Source organism: Clupea harengus, chromosome 19 (assembly GCF_900700415.2).
Source record: "Clupea harengus chromosome 19, Ch_v2.0.2, whole genome shotgun sequence".
Lineage (NCBI taxonomy): Eukaryota > Metazoa > Chordata > Actinopteri > Clupeiformes > Clupeidae > Clupea > Clupea harengus.
In genome coordinates, this window is record NC_045170.1 from 7,668,661 (window position 1) to 7,685,517 (window position 16,857).

The 16,857-nt window shown below is 45.5% G+C and overlaps 2 protein-coding genes across 2 annotated transcripts; both read right to left on the reverse strand.

Annotated features, from left to right (window-relative positions):
* Positions 1-735: 735 nt before the first annotated feature.
* On the reverse strand, positions 736-9,390 carry mgat1b (alpha-1,3-mannosyl-glycoprotein 2-beta-N-acetylglucosaminyltransferase b). The gene is given in 6 exon segments (XM_031585680.2): positions 736-1,915; positions 1,917-2,372; positions 5,401-5,784; positions 5,871-5,938; positions 5,941-6,267; positions 9,032-9,390. Coding segments are annotated over 6 exon segments (1,506 nt in total). The 5' UTR covers positions 9,060-9,390; the 3' UTR covers positions 736-1,672.
* A 1,401-nt stretch (positions 9,391-10,791) lies between these two features.
* On the reverse strand, positions 10,792-16,532 carry vars2 (valyl-tRNA synthetase 2, mitochondrial). Its single transcript, XM_031586660.1, has 12 exons — positions 16,449-16,532; positions 15,623-15,748; positions 15,349-15,453; positions 15,012-15,080; positions 14,844-14,922; positions 14,431-14,561; positions 13,561-13,713; positions 13,226-13,471; positions 12,783-12,894; positions 12,387-12,592; positions 11,242-11,391; positions 10,792-11,005 (listed from the first exon to the last, which is right to left on the reverse strand). The coding sequence occupies exons 1-12, from the start codon at positions 16,530-16,532 to the stop codon at positions 10,928-10,930; spliced, it is 1,539 nt and encodes a 512-aa protein (XP_031442520.1). The 3' UTR covers positions 10,792-10,927.
* Between the last annotated feature and the right edge of the window lie 325 nt (positions 16,533-16,857).

Below are 16,857 nucleotides of genomic sequence, written 5' to 3' on the forward strand. Positions count from 1 at the left end.
TCAGCACTGTGCCACTGATGCACATCTTCCAGCAGCAGGTGAGTATGTGATAGACCCTCACCCAGTGAGCCAGTGTCCTGGTGCACAGCTCTGTGAACACACGTGTGATGCGCAGTGTGGAGAAGTAGAAAAGAAATGGAATGCAACCCTTGGTCCCTGAAATCAAATTGATGGACGGTCAGTACACTCAAGGACCCCTCCAAGTGTGGGACAGCTCAGTTTTTACAGGTCTTGTGTCCCGCTACTGCTCCTGTAGTGCAGTGTGCACATTTATGACACAGAAAGGTTGACAAGAGGTCAAGGCATGGAACTCATGTTGTGCAGCCATCCAGTATGCCCATAACAGCGCACTGTAGTGGTGGAATTGTTAGTAAAGGAACCAATTCAGCATGAGTCGGCACGATGATGAACTTTTTTTCTGGTACAGAAAGAGGTATGACCATGATGGACAGTTTCGTATAACATCCCCACCTTTGAAAGCATCTAAAATGCAGGGTGTTTCTTAAAGTCAAGAAAGGATCCTTGACAGCTGCGTTTCCCGCCAAAGGACTGTTCAGATGTCTAGGATCCTTCGACACAAGCCTCTAAAAGGACACAACTTGGAAGGACTCGGAAGGACCCATCCTACCAAGGAAGCATCCTTGACTTTGAGAAACACCCACAATCTCCCATGTGAAACAACACCAGGCATTAACCAGATACTCGCAACATGAGGGTATTATCATTAGACAAATATCAAAATAGTGGATTTTATTCTCAATGTATTAAAGTTATAAACATGTCAGGCAGTGGTTTTACATGTCATCAGAGCGACTGAATCAATCACACTTCTCTCAAAATCTCAGTACAGTACACGTAATTATATTACCATTTATCTCATCAACAACTTACATCATCCTCATGTGATTTGAAAAAATAACAGTAACAGTAACTATTGGTTTTGCAACAAACCAACACTTATGAGCTTTTTCTGAATGCAATGGGATTTCACCAAGTGCCGGTTCTGAAATGAAGCTGGTGCACAGACACCGGCATGACGTCACAGACGATGCATGAGAGTGATGAGCCTGCCGCCTGCTTGCACCAATCAGAGCGGCCGTTGTCAAAAGGGCATGGGTGATTCAATTTGATTTTGAAAAAAAAAAAAAAATCTCTCCCCTCCAATACATTAATTAAAATAAACAATAATCATTATTTAATAATCATAAAGTTTATTTATAATAATATTGACTATTTTATCTAAACCACTCGAAACCAGCTGGGGAGTCATCCCAGTGTGTGTGTGTGTGTGTGTGTAGGTGTGTGTGGTTGGGGGCCTAAGGAGAACTGACAGCTCGTCTTTTCTCAATTTGCAAAAGAGGCCCAACCTCTGATAAGAGCACGATTAGAAACAGCTGTTGTACTACAGAACTGATTTGACCTACAGAGCACAGAGCGATCCTGATGAGGTGCACGACGTGACACACACACACACACACACCTGTTCTCATGCCCTCAATTCTCCTGTAATATGCTCATCACCCCCCCATCTCTCCTTCATGCCATTCACATTCGTCACCAATAGTCTCTACTGCTGTTCTCTTTGGTTTGAGAGGTGCGTCTCTGTGGTCCATCATCACGTCCTTTCGTCATATATCTCATTCTAACCCCCCACCCCCACCCGTTTCCCCCCTCAGCTCCAGCTGGTGTCGTAGCGAGTCCAGCCTTCGGGGGGCGCTAGATACACCCTGCGGCCTCGGGACATGAAGCTGACAACGCCCCTGTAGCCCGCCCGCGGAACCCCAGACTTAAGGTCGTCCATGACGCCCAGGCTTCGCGCCAGCGCCTTGAAACTGTCCCGGCTGGAGTACTGCACGCGGTACGGGCCCGCCCCCTTCAGGGTGCCCCCGTGCAGTTCCTCCAGTTTGACCTGGGGGGGCAGCATACACCTCCTTGACAATGTTCTCGTCGTAGCGCTCCCTGACCAAGTAAGACAGGTCCCGCGTGGTGAAAGGCACAAATTCAGTGTTGAGTTTGATGTAGCGCAGGTACTGGTCGAAGAACTGGCCCAGGCTCACGCCCTTGCGTCCGAACGTGATGGTGCGCGAGACCTCGGGCCGCACGCACGAACGATCCTTCCGCTGCTCGGGCTGACGCATCCAGTCGTCCCAGAAGGCCTTGGGCCACTTGGGCTCCAGCTCTTGCCACAGCTCCTTCAGCAGCATCCAGCCCAGCCCGGGGAAGAAGTCGGTCCGGTACAGCAGGTCCGCCCGGCCCGGGTCCACCAGCCCGTCCCGCCCGTTGTCGTTCCAGGCGGAGATGCACCACAGCGTCGGGTCCGCGCGCAGGAAAGGGTAGAGAGCACGGAAGTACTCAAAGAAGTCTGGCGCCACCTAGGCAGAGAGAAACACAGTCAGTCAGAGGAGGAGGAGGACGGGGAGGACAGAGGAACAGAACTGGGGGCACTGGGAGGACTTGGATCCTGAGAGTGTGTCAAAGTCTTTAAAATCATTGACCTAGTGCTGGGACTGGGGAAGTGCTGTGTGTGTGTGTGTGTGTGTGTGTGTGTGTGTGTGTGTGTGATACTAGTGTACTGGCTGCACACAGACGAGAATTCTCAGGGGGTGGCCAACTACACAATTCCCTTGTGGTATTTCACACTGCATTGACTGCATTCCGCATGCCTCACAAACAACGTCTGACAAACAGCTTTTTTTTCGCCCCAAGGCAATGCTCTTTAGCGTAGCGAGAACATGCACAAAGAACTCAAATGAGGGAGGAAATGATAGCATTGTCACTTTGACACGAGGTCTAGTCACCCTCGTAGATAGGAGTCTGTGGGAACTAGCTTCTCTAAACCCATTTGCCTTGGTGTTTCTGTAAATGAGAAGTGAAGAAAGCGAGCCACTCTAATGTTCAATGCGAGTTAAACTTCAGATCTACTTTTGGTTGTTTCATTTCTTTGCTCAGGGTAGTCCCTCAGAGTTAGTCAACAAGGTCATCAAAATACTCTATTATTCCACTAACAGTGAGTAGCGAGGAAGAACTAAACCCAACAAGTTGTAAGATATAAGCACTTTTGCAGTACTTAAAGGGACAGTACTGAAAATGTATTCATTTAATTGAAAGTGTGCTCACAAGCCGACTATTCCTCAACCCCAATGTCTAAAAATAAAGCAGGCCTTGTGTGATTGCACACTCCTTGGAAGAGTATTAGAGTTACTCAGATTATGTCAGCAATCATGATGGTCCTCGTCGCCATTAATAAAAGAAATCACCCATCAAGAGTGTATCATTAACTTGAAGTAATCTCCACAGATGTTCAATTAGATGAGGCCTTTCAGGGGGATGATTATGTGTCCCACTCGGCCACATGTGACCACTGCCACCCAGACATGTGCTCGTCCAGCTGGCAGTGCTCATGTAGGGTCTGGAGGGGCCTGAAGGGTCTTCCCTCCTGTGGGGTCCCCCTGCTCAGTCCTTCTGTGCCAGTGTGGCTAATCTGATGGGCTAAATGTGCTAATCTGGGCAGCATGCTGAGATGACAGCTGTCCGCAGGATTAACTACGGGTAAAAAAAATAAATAAATAAATAAATTCAAAAAATCTTCTGCTACACCGACCACAACTCTCACTCCTTGGGTCGCTTCTGCGCACACACACACAATCATGCATTCATAAACATATGTAAACATACTCCCATGCAAACACCCAAACACACTTCCTACCGAGGTCACAGGGAGGGTAGTTGTCAGAGGAGTGTAGCAGGGTGAAGTGTGTGAGCTGTCAGCCCTCTTATCTTGGCACTGCCAAACTATATCTCAGTTGGGATTATGGTACTGAACCTCTTAACCAAGAAGAGCTCTGCGCACCAGATTTCTGACAAGCCAATCAGCAGGCTATGTGAAGTGGTTGGCCAAATCCCTTTAACCAAGGCTTTTCTGCAAGGAACCTCACCCATTCACCCATAGGAATCTTCACAGAAAAGTCCAGACCACAATGGATGCAGTAAAATAATAATATAAACACCAGGCTCTCTCTGACACACACACACACACACACACACACACACACACACACACACACACACACACACACACACACACACACACACACACACACACACACACACACACTTCCAGGCCAGAGAGGGTATGCAGTGTCTCAATACTCTCTCTATCCTCAATGTTGTTTTGACTTCAAACACACGGCAACTGCTAAAGCCTAATTTCACATTTCCCTAGCAATACCTTCAACAATCCCGAGTACAGTTTCATTTTTTCTTGCCAACTTCTCATAACTGCACCGTTATTTATTTATACTATAAAAACCACAAAAGGTTTACATGACAATGATCTTAGTTGTACTTGCCTGTACGTCAAGTCCCATGCTAGTCACATGAGTAAGTGGAATGTAGATCCTGTCCTAACTCAAGTGTGGGAGTGGGATCTTGGTGCTTTGGGAGAGGAGTGTGGCGGGTGGGTAGTAGAAAAGGAAGAGATTTAACCCAGATATATATACGTGATACTGACTATACTTTACTTACTGTAAGTAAGGTTCAGTGATAACCATTACTTTCACTGTGTGAACTTGCAAACAATTCTTTGAGAGATTCAAATATTACATCAAATAAAGACTACATTTGAAAACTTTCCAATAAGGAAAAAGCTATATGGTGTAACGCTAAATCGGTGAGGTCATGGCACATTATTTCAGACAGGGATTATACGACTGGATACTAACCTGAACCTGTCAGCGCTACAGCAGGCATGGGACACAAGTGCGGCAGCTAGCAGTGCTAACTGAAAAACCGACATGTTCAGTTTTACAGACTTTCCGGACAATCAGACAAAAATGAAGCCAGCATCAAATGTATCAGAGAGAAGAGGCTATAATTTCACTCTCCCATGAAAGCAACTCAGAATAGTCCAGGCCCTCGCCATTGAGCTCTGGATCCACTGCACTGCACTACCTGCACTGAAAGAGCTCTCAAACTTTTGGACTTGGAAGAAGTATGCAGAGAGCCGAGATGCTTGTGGGGGTGGGTCTGTGCTTCCATTGGGCGACAGGCCTCCGCAGCTCAGGGCAGAAGCAGCACTCACTGGAGAGTCTTCAAACACTTGCTTATCAACCTGAGCTTGAAAGGCTGTCTCCTCTCTGACACCAACACACCTTTCATCTCTGGTACCCAGAGAACACTGTAGCATCTCATTTCACATACAATACACACACAATGCAGGCAGCGTCGTCTACCACCTTACTTTAAAGGCCTTACTTTTGTGTGGTTAACAGGCGTTTATTGTGACCCTGAGAAAGTTAATTGAGTAAGCTGACCATTCTGTGTATACTTAATAACAGACCCTACATCAAAATGCACTAAAAAAAAAAAAACTATTAAAATACAGTCCAGAGATGACCTCACCTCCAAGTCGTCCTCCACAATGACCACAGTGGAGTGGCCAAGTGTATTGAAGACCTGGTTGAGTGCCCAGCGGTAATGGCGGGCAATCTTGTAGTAGCCCTGGAACTTCCTGTGTTCTGGACGCACTGGAAGGTCCGAGCGGTCGGGCTGACTGATGTGCGTCACCTGACTGCCATAGGAGCCAATGACGCGGGCTGTCTCAGCATGGCCACAGTCCTGACTGACTATGATTGGGTAGAGCTCGGGAGAGGGGCGGTACTGGATGAGCTTGTCCAGACTCCTCCTAACGGTCACTCGGTCACAGGCAATGACGAGGATGGGGATGACCGGCTGGGGACTGGACTCGGTGGGACCCGCTTCGCTCTTCATGGGAATTTCGTTGTTCTCCACCTCGGCAATCGGTCTGTGGTTGGGCTGTGGGTGGCGCCCGGGTGGAGTGGTTTGTGTGCCTGGGGCTGCAGGTGTGCCACGTTGTCGACTTTCTGAGGAGACTGGGGCACCTGCGGAGGCTCGACAATCTTCTTCTCTTGTTCTAGTGTTCAGAACCTCTTTTCCCCACCTCTTTCTGCTGTTCCCACAGTGATCGGTGACTCTGGATCTGTTCCAGGAGCTTCTTCTGGGTCTCCAACTCGGACGCCACCTCATCGGCCAATCGATTCACCTCTACAGCCAGGTTGGACCCACCCGGTTCCCCTGGTTCAGCCCCGCCCCCTTCGCCCAGTCGACCAATGGGAGGACGACCCCACAGGAAGAGGAGGAGCAAGGCATTCCAGGCAACGAACAGGAAAGCTCCACACAGGATGAGAGATCCTCTCTTGCGCAGCATGGACCAGTGACACCACATCAGGGAGTGCAAGGAGGAACAAACTGCATGAGAGTGGGAGAGAGAGAGAGAGACAGACAGACAGACAAAGAAAGAGTGAGAAGAGAAGAAGAGAAGACTGGTCAATCACAACTGCAGTATCAAGAACAAAAACTCTACCATCATACAGCCCTACAGATCAAGGGAGCTCAAACCACAGAACAAAAAGGGGACGATGTGAAGCTTAAAGTGCAGGGAACAACTCCAGGGCCTTGACTGAGGACGAGACAGACCAGACAAAGCAAGAGATCAAATAGAACAGACAAACTAGAGACAGGGGAAGGGGGGGTGGGGGGTAGCAGAGAGAGAGATGACGGGATTACACATTGTCCTGGGAAAGAAGCATAAACATCCTATATGCACCAGGAAGTAGACAGGAATTAGGCTATGAACTGAAACAGGGTAATGAGAGAGACTTAAGTAGTTAGACTAAACAGTACAACTTTTGATCTTATCATGGTAGATTAAAGGGTCACATGATGGGAAGATGCTGCGATCACCATGGCAATGGTGCATGCAAATCCAAAACATGTTCTCACTTCTCTGTAGTACATCCGCACCCATACACTGAATGTACACACATACAACCCTAAATCTGAATATAAAAAAGTTATCACCGTAAACTTCATACAACACCAAGCACATCTAACTTCCCAACCTTAACCCCTGTGCCAAACAACCAATTGTGGACATCTCAAGGCTGACACAACCCCAAACTACAACAGACTACCTATGGCTCTGTAAAAAAAATATTCATTACTGCAGCCAAATTGTTCCCAGTAGCTGACTGGTTGTTGTTCAGTTACGATGTCAAAGGCTTTGTGATTACAAGAGTTATGGAGACGCAGATGCTTTGAGTGCTGACATGCCAGAAACAATCTGAAACTCCTCCACAGGATACACGGAACAGCCAGATTTCCTGTCGGGTCTTTCAACACTCGTACAAACTAAGCAACTTTTCCCTCTTGCCTGAAAAACAGGACATGGCCCTTCAGTGACAGCTCCCTCAAAGAGTGCTAACCAGACACAACCGCAGCACAGTGCGTTTCCTCTGATAACATGCAAATCCAACCAACCCTGGTTAATGGTTATTGTCTTAATAAACAGAAAAAAGACATCTAGAGAGAAACACACCCAAAAGACTCAGAAGTACACACTCATAAGTATGGAGACTACAGAGTCTGAGCTCCACACTGGCACCCCTACAAGCTGGGTAGTGAAATGCAACATCAGCACATTCTTTAGCAAACAGACTACTTGGAAGCTGTGGAATAGCCAACCATTCTCCATTAGGTCATCCACCACCATCTTTAAACCTAACTGAGGAAAACTCACCTTTCCTGTCTGGCATTTGGGTCTGTCTGATAGTTTACATTTACATGTATTCATTAGGCACACGCTTACAGTTACAAGAGGAAAAACAAACTTTAAGTATACTAAAACTTAAGTTGACTCCCTTACAACTTATAAAGATGGTTTTGTAAAACATTTACCATAAAATGGCCGCTGCAGGGCTGATATTGAGATTCGACTTGGACTAGTCAGTGATACAGGTATTCAGCATGTTTGTGTCTGTTCTTATTGGGAGTATTTCTGCAGTCGGCCAACTCAGTAACTGTAATTTCAACAGAGCTATCAAAATGACTCCTGTTATCAAGACAGCTGTCTGAAAACATACCTTCTGGCTGTACCTCTGATAACAACATGAACTGAAAAACAGGCAGGGGTGGTTTTGTGTGTGTGTGTGTGGTGGTAGTGGACAACACTGATTCGGTCACTGCACTGCACACCAGAACATGAAACTGCCACTGATTACGTGTCCTGTCCCTGATACATGTGGCCAGTGGATATGAGGAAGTAAGGGGAAGGACACAAGAGAAGGACAGAAAGAGACGGAGACATAACGAACAGTGGGAGAGGAGAGATGAGAAACAGAGGGAAGAGAGAAAACCAATAAGAGAAGAAGAAAGAAAGGAAAAGGGTAAGCAGATGACAGGATGCCCAAATCTGCTGAAAGAGGCTTGAGCAGGGGTATCCGACACCTGAGGGTGATTACAATGACAACACTAATCTGCTGGACATATTGGACACGCTAAAGCTGTACATTACAGTTAACAAGCCGAACTGATAATGTACCATTGATCCCTGTTAGCAGCTCAATTCACAAACCTACAACGGCTCCTTCTCCACACATACACACACCAAAACTAACATTTGGAAGACAATATTTACTCTAGTAACACAAACATCAATGCAATACACTTGTTGAGCAACAGTTAAGAGGGGACACTGGCCAAGTTCCAAGTGTGTGGTTATGTTTTCACTAGGTATCTGCACACATATATAATTACCTTGAAGAAAACATCCTCATAAAACACCGTCTCACACACTTTAGGCTACATCAAAAACACATGCTCAGAGAAGTGGGACACGCACACACACCTAAGGCTAAAAATACTCAGAAAACACTGGTCAAGAATTAATCAAAGTAGAGCTGGTCATCACACAAACACAAACACACACACACACAATGTGATGTGGGGGAAAGAAGTTCTATTCAAGTTGACCTCAGACCATGTTCAAAGTCTATGCGAAGTCTGAGCAAACAACCACATGGGATCAGATTTTTACAAATCCGATGTAAACCACCCGTGTATGAGACTGAAATCGGGTGTCTAGGGATATTTAAGAGAGGTAGAACGGCAGGTGGGCTTAACAGCGGACATCACAAATAAGCAAACACACACCCGGATTACTGCTCTGTACTACCTGTACTGGATAACTCCTGCTTCTTCATGTTTCTCCACCTCCGCTCAAACAGCGCTGGTCAGCATAAGATGAACAGAACAAAGGGAGGAGAGGTGCAAACAAAGTTGCTGTAGTTAACTACAGTGCAGGGAAATCTAAACTTGTCCTCCCCTCCTGCGCCTCTCTCTCTCCCTGAGACGTGTATCTGTGTGGCAGGTCATTCAAACAGTAACAAAGGATCAAAGTTCATTACTTTTCCCAGCAAACTTCTGAAGCTCTGCCATCGTGTAATTTGCAGAACTCCATTAGTCTATGATACTGCACGACAACGTATGACTAAAACAACTTGCTAGCCACCACCAAAATATGTTGCTCCTTTGGCAGAATTAATTTCAATGCACCAGACAACGTCTCCGTGCTTACCTATACCCTTGTAAGTGTCCAGGCAGCAGGAGCACTGTGAACTACCTTACGCTAGCTAGCAGGCCACGACTGACGTGGCGTTGTGTGAGGGGACGTTGGGAAGGAAGCGGTGGAATGCTAGTGCAAGAATGGCATAAATGTCATTGAAATCAAGACGAACGAGACTGAGAGCTTAAAGTAAGCTTCCCTAAGAGGTTATGTGGAGTCTTCCCAACAGGCTTGGAGTTTAAGCTAGCTAACCTAGCTAGCTCCTGGATCATCTGCCCAACTCAAATGCAAACACAAGAGGTACAGTCAGATTAAGTAACATTCAAATCCGTGTGTGTACAGGGGTATAGTGCTTCATAACATGTCGTAAAAGAAAATATTAAACTTTTTGTGGAAGTAGTAAGAAGTCATCAGGTAACATACAGTCAATAAACACACAAACTCCCTGGCTTGGCTGCACTTGCAGTGCGCTCACGCTAACGTAACATTTATGGCATGTTTTGAACAGATTGCAGATACACGTTGCCAACCAGCAGCAGTAACGTAACGGTATTTCTCACCTTTTTTCATGGCGAGAAGGCAGCGGGCGAGCTAAGCAGTGACAGGTTGCCTCGGTCCGTCCGTAGTCACTCTCACCTTTACTTTCGCTTCATCAGCGCCTCTTCGCCGGTGTCTGTAGCCCTGGATCACAACCCCGCTCTCCCATTCCCCTACTCAGTCCTCTCTATCTGGGATCCGCCATTTAGATAGGTGCTATGTAGCTAGCTAGCTAGCTGGCTACCTTAGCTAGCCTAAGCTGACATATAGGTGTCGACATGTGACAGGACAAACCCACGGCCAAAGTGTCTATCCTTGCTGAGAAAAACTCCGAGATTTCCTGTGTGTCACTGTCGATGACTGCTTCTCGACAGCAATTTTCATCTGACACAGCCGAACACAGACACACACCAAAGTGATCCACTTCCGGATTGACTCATTAAGCAGGCACCGCCCCTTGCTGCCCTCCTCCTCTTTCCCCTGGCAACAGAGTATCCCATGGCAACGGTTGTGAGGCGGTGGCGCATGTGGTTACCACCTTATCACAGGTAATACTGTTGCTATCTATTTTAAGCTTCACCATGGGTATACAACGTTAAATGTTATACGTCTGCGTTTCACAGTGTAACATTGTCAGCAAAAAAAAAAAAAAAACTTCCTCAATGTGTAGCTCTAAGACACTGAAAATACAGTGGCAATTTCTGAATGAAATATGAATCCATAGTGTTAAATAAGTATGTACAGATACATATTCCTGTTTGTGTCACCGTCACGTACATATTTTCTAGAAAGGAAAGTATGTTATCTGATGTAATTTAATAGAGATACAATCATACAGGTCAGTTTTTATTTTATTTGACATAACATTTTTACAAAAGCAGCTGAACACCAGCACTAATTCAAAAGTGTTGCACACTTAATATTTTACATTCACAGTCCTTGTAGTCCTGCAACATCCATCCTCAGCTATTACTCGCTTTGCTTCATCCGTTTCAGTGCTAGAAGTTGCTCCTCAATATTCTTCAACTCCTGCTTCAAGGCCAAGATCTAAATATTGACCATAGAAATATCATACCACAGAAAAAAGGAGATAATTACACTATTAGTATATATATATATATATTTAAGTAAATAAAATACATTTTTGACATGTATAAAGAGGTCCTAGAAACAGACCCCCCCCCCCCCCCAACCAACCACACTACTAACTACAAACTAACATGCACTCTCTTTTTTTTTTTTTTTTTTTTTCACACATTCACAAACACTGTCTGGCGCCTCACCCTCTGCTCTGTGTCCAGCCTCACACGTTCAGGAACCTTCTCCACAAAGCCGGGCATTGAGGTGCGATCAATCAATTTATCCAGCTTGGGAAGCACACGGCCCTTGCGTTCCAACAGTGATGCCACCTGCCTGTCAACTCCGACATGACGCTGAGAAGAAGAGGAGCGATTAGAGAGAGGAAGAGGACCAAGGCCTGTTAGACTCTTTTAGGTAGTCTGACATGCCTTGATGTTTTTGTATATTTCCTCTAATGTAAGATACATTTGAAACCAGACAGTCAGCGAGGTCAAGCAGGGACAGCAGGTCAAGAAGGGACAGAATGCACTGTGCTAAAGGCAGTTGATAACTAAGTATCAAGAAAAACATGTTGACAGCAGATTAGAAATGCAAGAAGTTCTGATAACGGACAGGGCCAGCATTTACAATAAATCATGTGTTATTACTGAACCCGGATTGGACAAGACGATCATGACACCAGCTCGTTATCAACTCATGGATACCTCGTGGATACCTTGTGGGTACCTCGTGGACCCAGAGTGATAACATGGATACATCACTGGGCAGGGCCATAAAAGACCGAACAATTTCTGAAACTGGCAGAACGCGCCTTCTCCAGCTTTCAATGCACTTGTCTGTACTGTGTTGACTGCTGTATTGCTATTACTATTTGCCAGTAAAAACTTGTCTTGTTACAACGATCGTTTCATACGGTGGCTCTTCCCTAAACCAACACGCTAAAAGAAAAATATTTAACACTAACTAAAAAACATTGATGCACAAGTGGCATATATGTAAAAGATTAAAGGTTTTTGGGGGTGTTCTTTTTATGATTCTAGGACAAAAACTCGTAGATCCTTAAAGGCATATTGACAACAAGAGAAAAAAAACTATTTTCCCACCGGTGGGAAATAGACCATTAAGGATATTTATGGAAAGAGACAAGGGACGGATATAGAAACTAAGGAAGTGATATAGGGATTGCAAGAAAGGGACAGAAAAGGAAAAGAATATTCAAAGCCTTGTAGAGTAGACACACACAATACTATTTAATAGCATTCTGCAGTGTTTTTTTACCTAAATTTCCCTCGGGATTAATAAAGTATCCATCTACCTATCTATCTATCTATCTATCTATAAGGGTTACCTGTACATCCAAATGCAGTTGGCAGGTGTGGTTAACCACACCCACAGCACAACCCTCAGAAGGGGGTGGGGCAGATGTGGGTGGGGCTGTGACGCCCTTCTGGGGTGGGCAGTGAAAGTGCAAGCCGGAGATGCGGCCCAGTGTCTCAACAGCAGCAGAGAACGGCAGCAGGGTCTGAGCCTGAGCTGGAGTGCATACTACCCACACTGAAATACACACAAACACACACACACACACACACACACAGACACAGACACAGACACACACGATTGTGTAAGAATGCAAATGAGCTCGAACAAGTGGGACCACATGTGGGAAATTGTGAAAACACCCTAATAATCACACTGCAATTTGGTCAGCCTTTAGCAAGTGTTGCAGTACAACCATGTGACTTACAGTCAGGCCTCTCTTTGGTCATGTGACACTGGGCCCTAAGTGACCTTGCCACACGGATCACTTCCTGTGCCAATTCAAAGTCTGCTTCCTCTTGAGGGAAATCCCAGTTGGCCTTACAGGAAAAGAAGAAAAACAGAAAAAGAAAAACAGTGAGTGTTTGTGTGGGTGGCAGTGAGCTTGACAGTGTTAAGGATCACCAGCAAAGAGAGAGGAAGCAGAAGAATAAGAGGAATTCCTGGATGATCACCGGGGTTCCGAAAATAAAAAGGATCTCAGGTGCTTTAGAACAACATTGCAAACCTGATAATAATGAAAGTCTGTGTGAGGAACTGGGGCAGTGTGTACCTGGTGAGTGTGTATTATATATCCCAAATGACAAAATATTTGTTTGTTTGTTTGTATGTATATATGCATGCATGTATGTATGTATGCATGTCTCTCACCAGCTGAGAAGACTGAGGGTAGGGCTGCACACACAGACTAGTGACGAGGTGGTCGGCCTGGAGATTGTATGAGTTAAGCCTCTGCCAGAGCTCCTCTGTGATGAACGGCATGATGGGATTGAGGAGGGTAAGAGACATGCAGATGCAGTGATAGAGGAGCGAGCGCGCTGTACGCCTCTCCATCTCTGTCACCTTCCCAGCATCGTCCTCTGTGTCTAGTGGGCTCAAGACTGGCTTAATGCACTCCTGCAGAGAGTAAAAAAGAAAGAGAGAAAGAGTGAGACAAAAGGGTACAAAACAAGAGAGAGTAGTGGAGTAGTAGAGGAGAGTCTCACCAGATAGACATCACAGAGGCTGTGCAGCCAGAACGAGTGCAGGGCAGCAGTGACAGCGTGCAGTTCGTAACCATGGAAACCCTCTTCGCACTGCCGCACTGTGCTGAGCAGTCGTGAGCAGATCCAGCGGTCTATACTAGAGACAGGAGATGTCTGGGGGGGGGGGCAAAGAAAGCATGGGGAGATGAAATGAGAAAAGTTCTGTTATGTTCATTAAAAACACAGACAGTAATAACTACACAGCTAGACAACCAGCACTCACTGCTCCGTACCCTCAGGTACTTTTCTATTCATCCTCATGTTCGATTCTTGATTTGGGATACTAGTAATTAGTGCTGTCAGTTAAACGCGAGATTAACGAGTTTTTAGTTTTTTTAGATTAACATTCGTTTTGGCCTCGCAAACTGTGTAGTAGGCTAACGTTACGGATTGAGTGAATGGTGAGCGCGATACGGCGAAATGGATCATAAAAAGCTTCTGAATGGAAAGTTTACTTTTAAAAGTTGTGTTGTGTTCCCAGCAAACTTGAAAAAAAGAAAATATTAAGCCATGGTTTAACTGCACTATAGGCTGAGTCCTTGTTTACCTGAAATGTGCACTTTATAATTTCATTTTGTACCGCCCTGTTTGGCTATGTTGGTTTTCAATAAAATAAAACATTTGCATAAAGCAAGCCAATCCACTTTTCCATGTTGATAAGGGCATTAAAATAAAAATAAAATGATGGAAAAAATAAATAAATGAATGAAGAGACATTTAGAATAGATAAAAATTTGCGATTAATCGCGATTCATTTTGAGTTAACTATGACATAAATGCAATTCACCGCGATTAAATATTTTAATCGTTTGACAGCACTACTAGTAATACCTGGTCCAGAGGTATGACCGGCTCGTTGCTGTCCTGCAGGACTCCCAGAGCGAAGCGCACTGTCTGCCACATCTTATTACAGAAGTGCCTACAGCCGAGCACCTGGGACACAGACATACTGATGTCTTCACCTGAGAACACAGAAACACACAGATACAGACACAAGTTCATACACCACCATGCTCACACTCACAGGAGGTGTGGACAGCCAACTACTGAACAATCATGGCAACACCACACACACACACACACACACACACACACACATTTTTACTCTGGGACAGGCAAACTCCACTCAATCTTTCCTATTGAGGAGCACACACATATCTTATTGCCTCTGCCAGAGGCCACAGGCTAGACTGTAGCAGCCCCGAGGAGAAGACTGGGATGAGCAGTGGAATGCAGAAACTCACCTTGAGTCCTGTAGGAGCAGAGAGCGAAACGCAGGGCATCAGTGCCACACTCAGGGATCCCCTGAGGGAAGTCTTTCCTCTGAAACACACACACACACACACACACACCATGAGACCAGACGTAGTAAAACACATCATACACATAATTCATAGGGCACTCTGACAGACCTGTGCTTCCATGGCAACGGCACTCTCTCTTGGGTCCAGGTTCCCCTCCTGCACCTTCTCCTGCAGCCGCTGGGAGAGAGGGATGAGAGAGGTATGGGAGAGAGGGATGAAGGACAAATAGAAGAGGACGGCAGAAGACAAAAAGAGAGCAGAGTAGATGTGGGGGAGAGAGCCGAGAGGGAAGGAGAAGGAGAGAAAGAGATATGTGAATTATTGTTCTTAAAAACCCATCATCAATCCTGTAAGTCATTGAGAGGAGCAGATTCAATTCAGCATGTGTGTGTGTGTGTGTGTGTGTGTGTGTGTGTGTGTGTGTGTGTGTGTGTGTTCTGCACACCTCGAGTGAAATTCCATGAATGACATCAACCGGGTCAATGACGTTACCCAAGGATTTGCTCATCTTCCTGCCATACTTGTCTCTCACCAGGGAATGAAGTAATACCTGAAGGGGAACATACCGACAGAGGGAGGTAAGAGAGAGAGAGAAAGAGAGAGGGAAATGTGGATGGAGGTGGTGGTTGGAAGAAAGAGACAGGAGCAATGCTGTGAAATTAACTCACCTCATACACACCACAGTATATTTTGACACACACACACAAACACACACACACCCGTTTAAAAGGCAACTGGCCGGTCAGTTCTGTGCCCAGCATCACCATCCTCGCCACCCAGAAGAAGATGAGGTCACTTCCTGTCTCCAGCATAGAGTTGGGGTAGAACTGCTCCAAGTCTGAGGTCTGACAGAGTGACACAGTAATGGGTAAGAATACACACACACAAAGGACAGGAGCAACTCTTCATTAGACCTTTTTTCAAAGACAGAAACTGTCGCTCAGGAATTGTCTCAGGAACTTAGGAACTGTACTTGCTTTTTTTTGCCAGAGGAACCAGGACCGATTTGACTTCATTGGCTGTAGTTCCAGAAACATTTTAGTTCCTAGTTCCTACATAAGATTGTGCACTGAACACAGCTGACTGAACTTCTGAATAGTGACCCCCATTTTAAAATAAAGTGCTTAGCGTAAGGAAAGCTAGTGCTGCAGAAAACCAGACCACACTAAAGCATGGAGGATAAATGGGCCAGTGCAGGGTGGGAGCCCTCTTTCGGTAGTTATTCAGAGCACAGAATTCAGCAACTGGCAAATAGATAGTCAACTCGCTCATTTGTAACTTACATATATCTTGTCGATATCAGGCAGAAAACAGACTTATTTATGTGTAATACAGCCTGACAGAGTAATTCAGTCATTCTTTGGGAAATCTACAAAAGATTCAGAAACTGGTTGGTGAAGCACCTATCAGAACAATAATAGATGAAACCATTTGATAGAACATGGCATGACAGGTGGCTGACTTTGGCTGTCATCCACAAGCATAAAGACAAAGAGACACACACACACACAAACATACACACACACACACACAGGCTGGAAGTACCTGCTGTGGCCAGCCCAGCATGGCAAAGGGGAAGAGACCTGAGGAGAACCAGGTGTCCAGAACATCCGTATCTGAAGGGCACATGAAGGAACATATCAGCACAGAAAACCTGCAAGGAATCCCCCTCAGTCATGAATAGCAATGTCAGAAAATCCATCAGAAAAGCAAAAGAAATGAATTCATTACAGTTCAAAATGAGCTGTCTTGTGTTGATCTCTAAGCTTTAAGAATGAGTAGTAGTCTTATGTTATGATGCACAGTAATATTTGACTTTACATTCATAAGGACTAAGTTTTAACCCAGCATACTTCATGTTTCTGCTCCACATATCACCGTATACATACAAATACTGTACGGATACAGTGAACACAGATACAGTGTGATCTAAATGTAGATGCTCCACAAATGA

Excerpts from the sequence above, each read along its gene's own strand:
- vars2 (XM_031586660.1), bottom strand. The coding sequence starts at position 16,532 with ATGTGCCCTTCAGATACGGATGTTCTGGACACCTGGTTCTCCTCAGGT. Across the intron at positions 15,749-16,448 it reads TGCTGGGCTGGCCACAGCAG|ACCTCAGACTTGGAGCAGTT; the intron begins GTACTTCCAGCC and ends TCACTCTGTCAG. Across the intron at positions 15,081-15,348 it reads TTCATGGAATTTCACTCGAG|CGGCTGCAGGAGAAGGTGCA; the intron begins GTGTGCAGAACA and ends CCTCTCTCCCAG.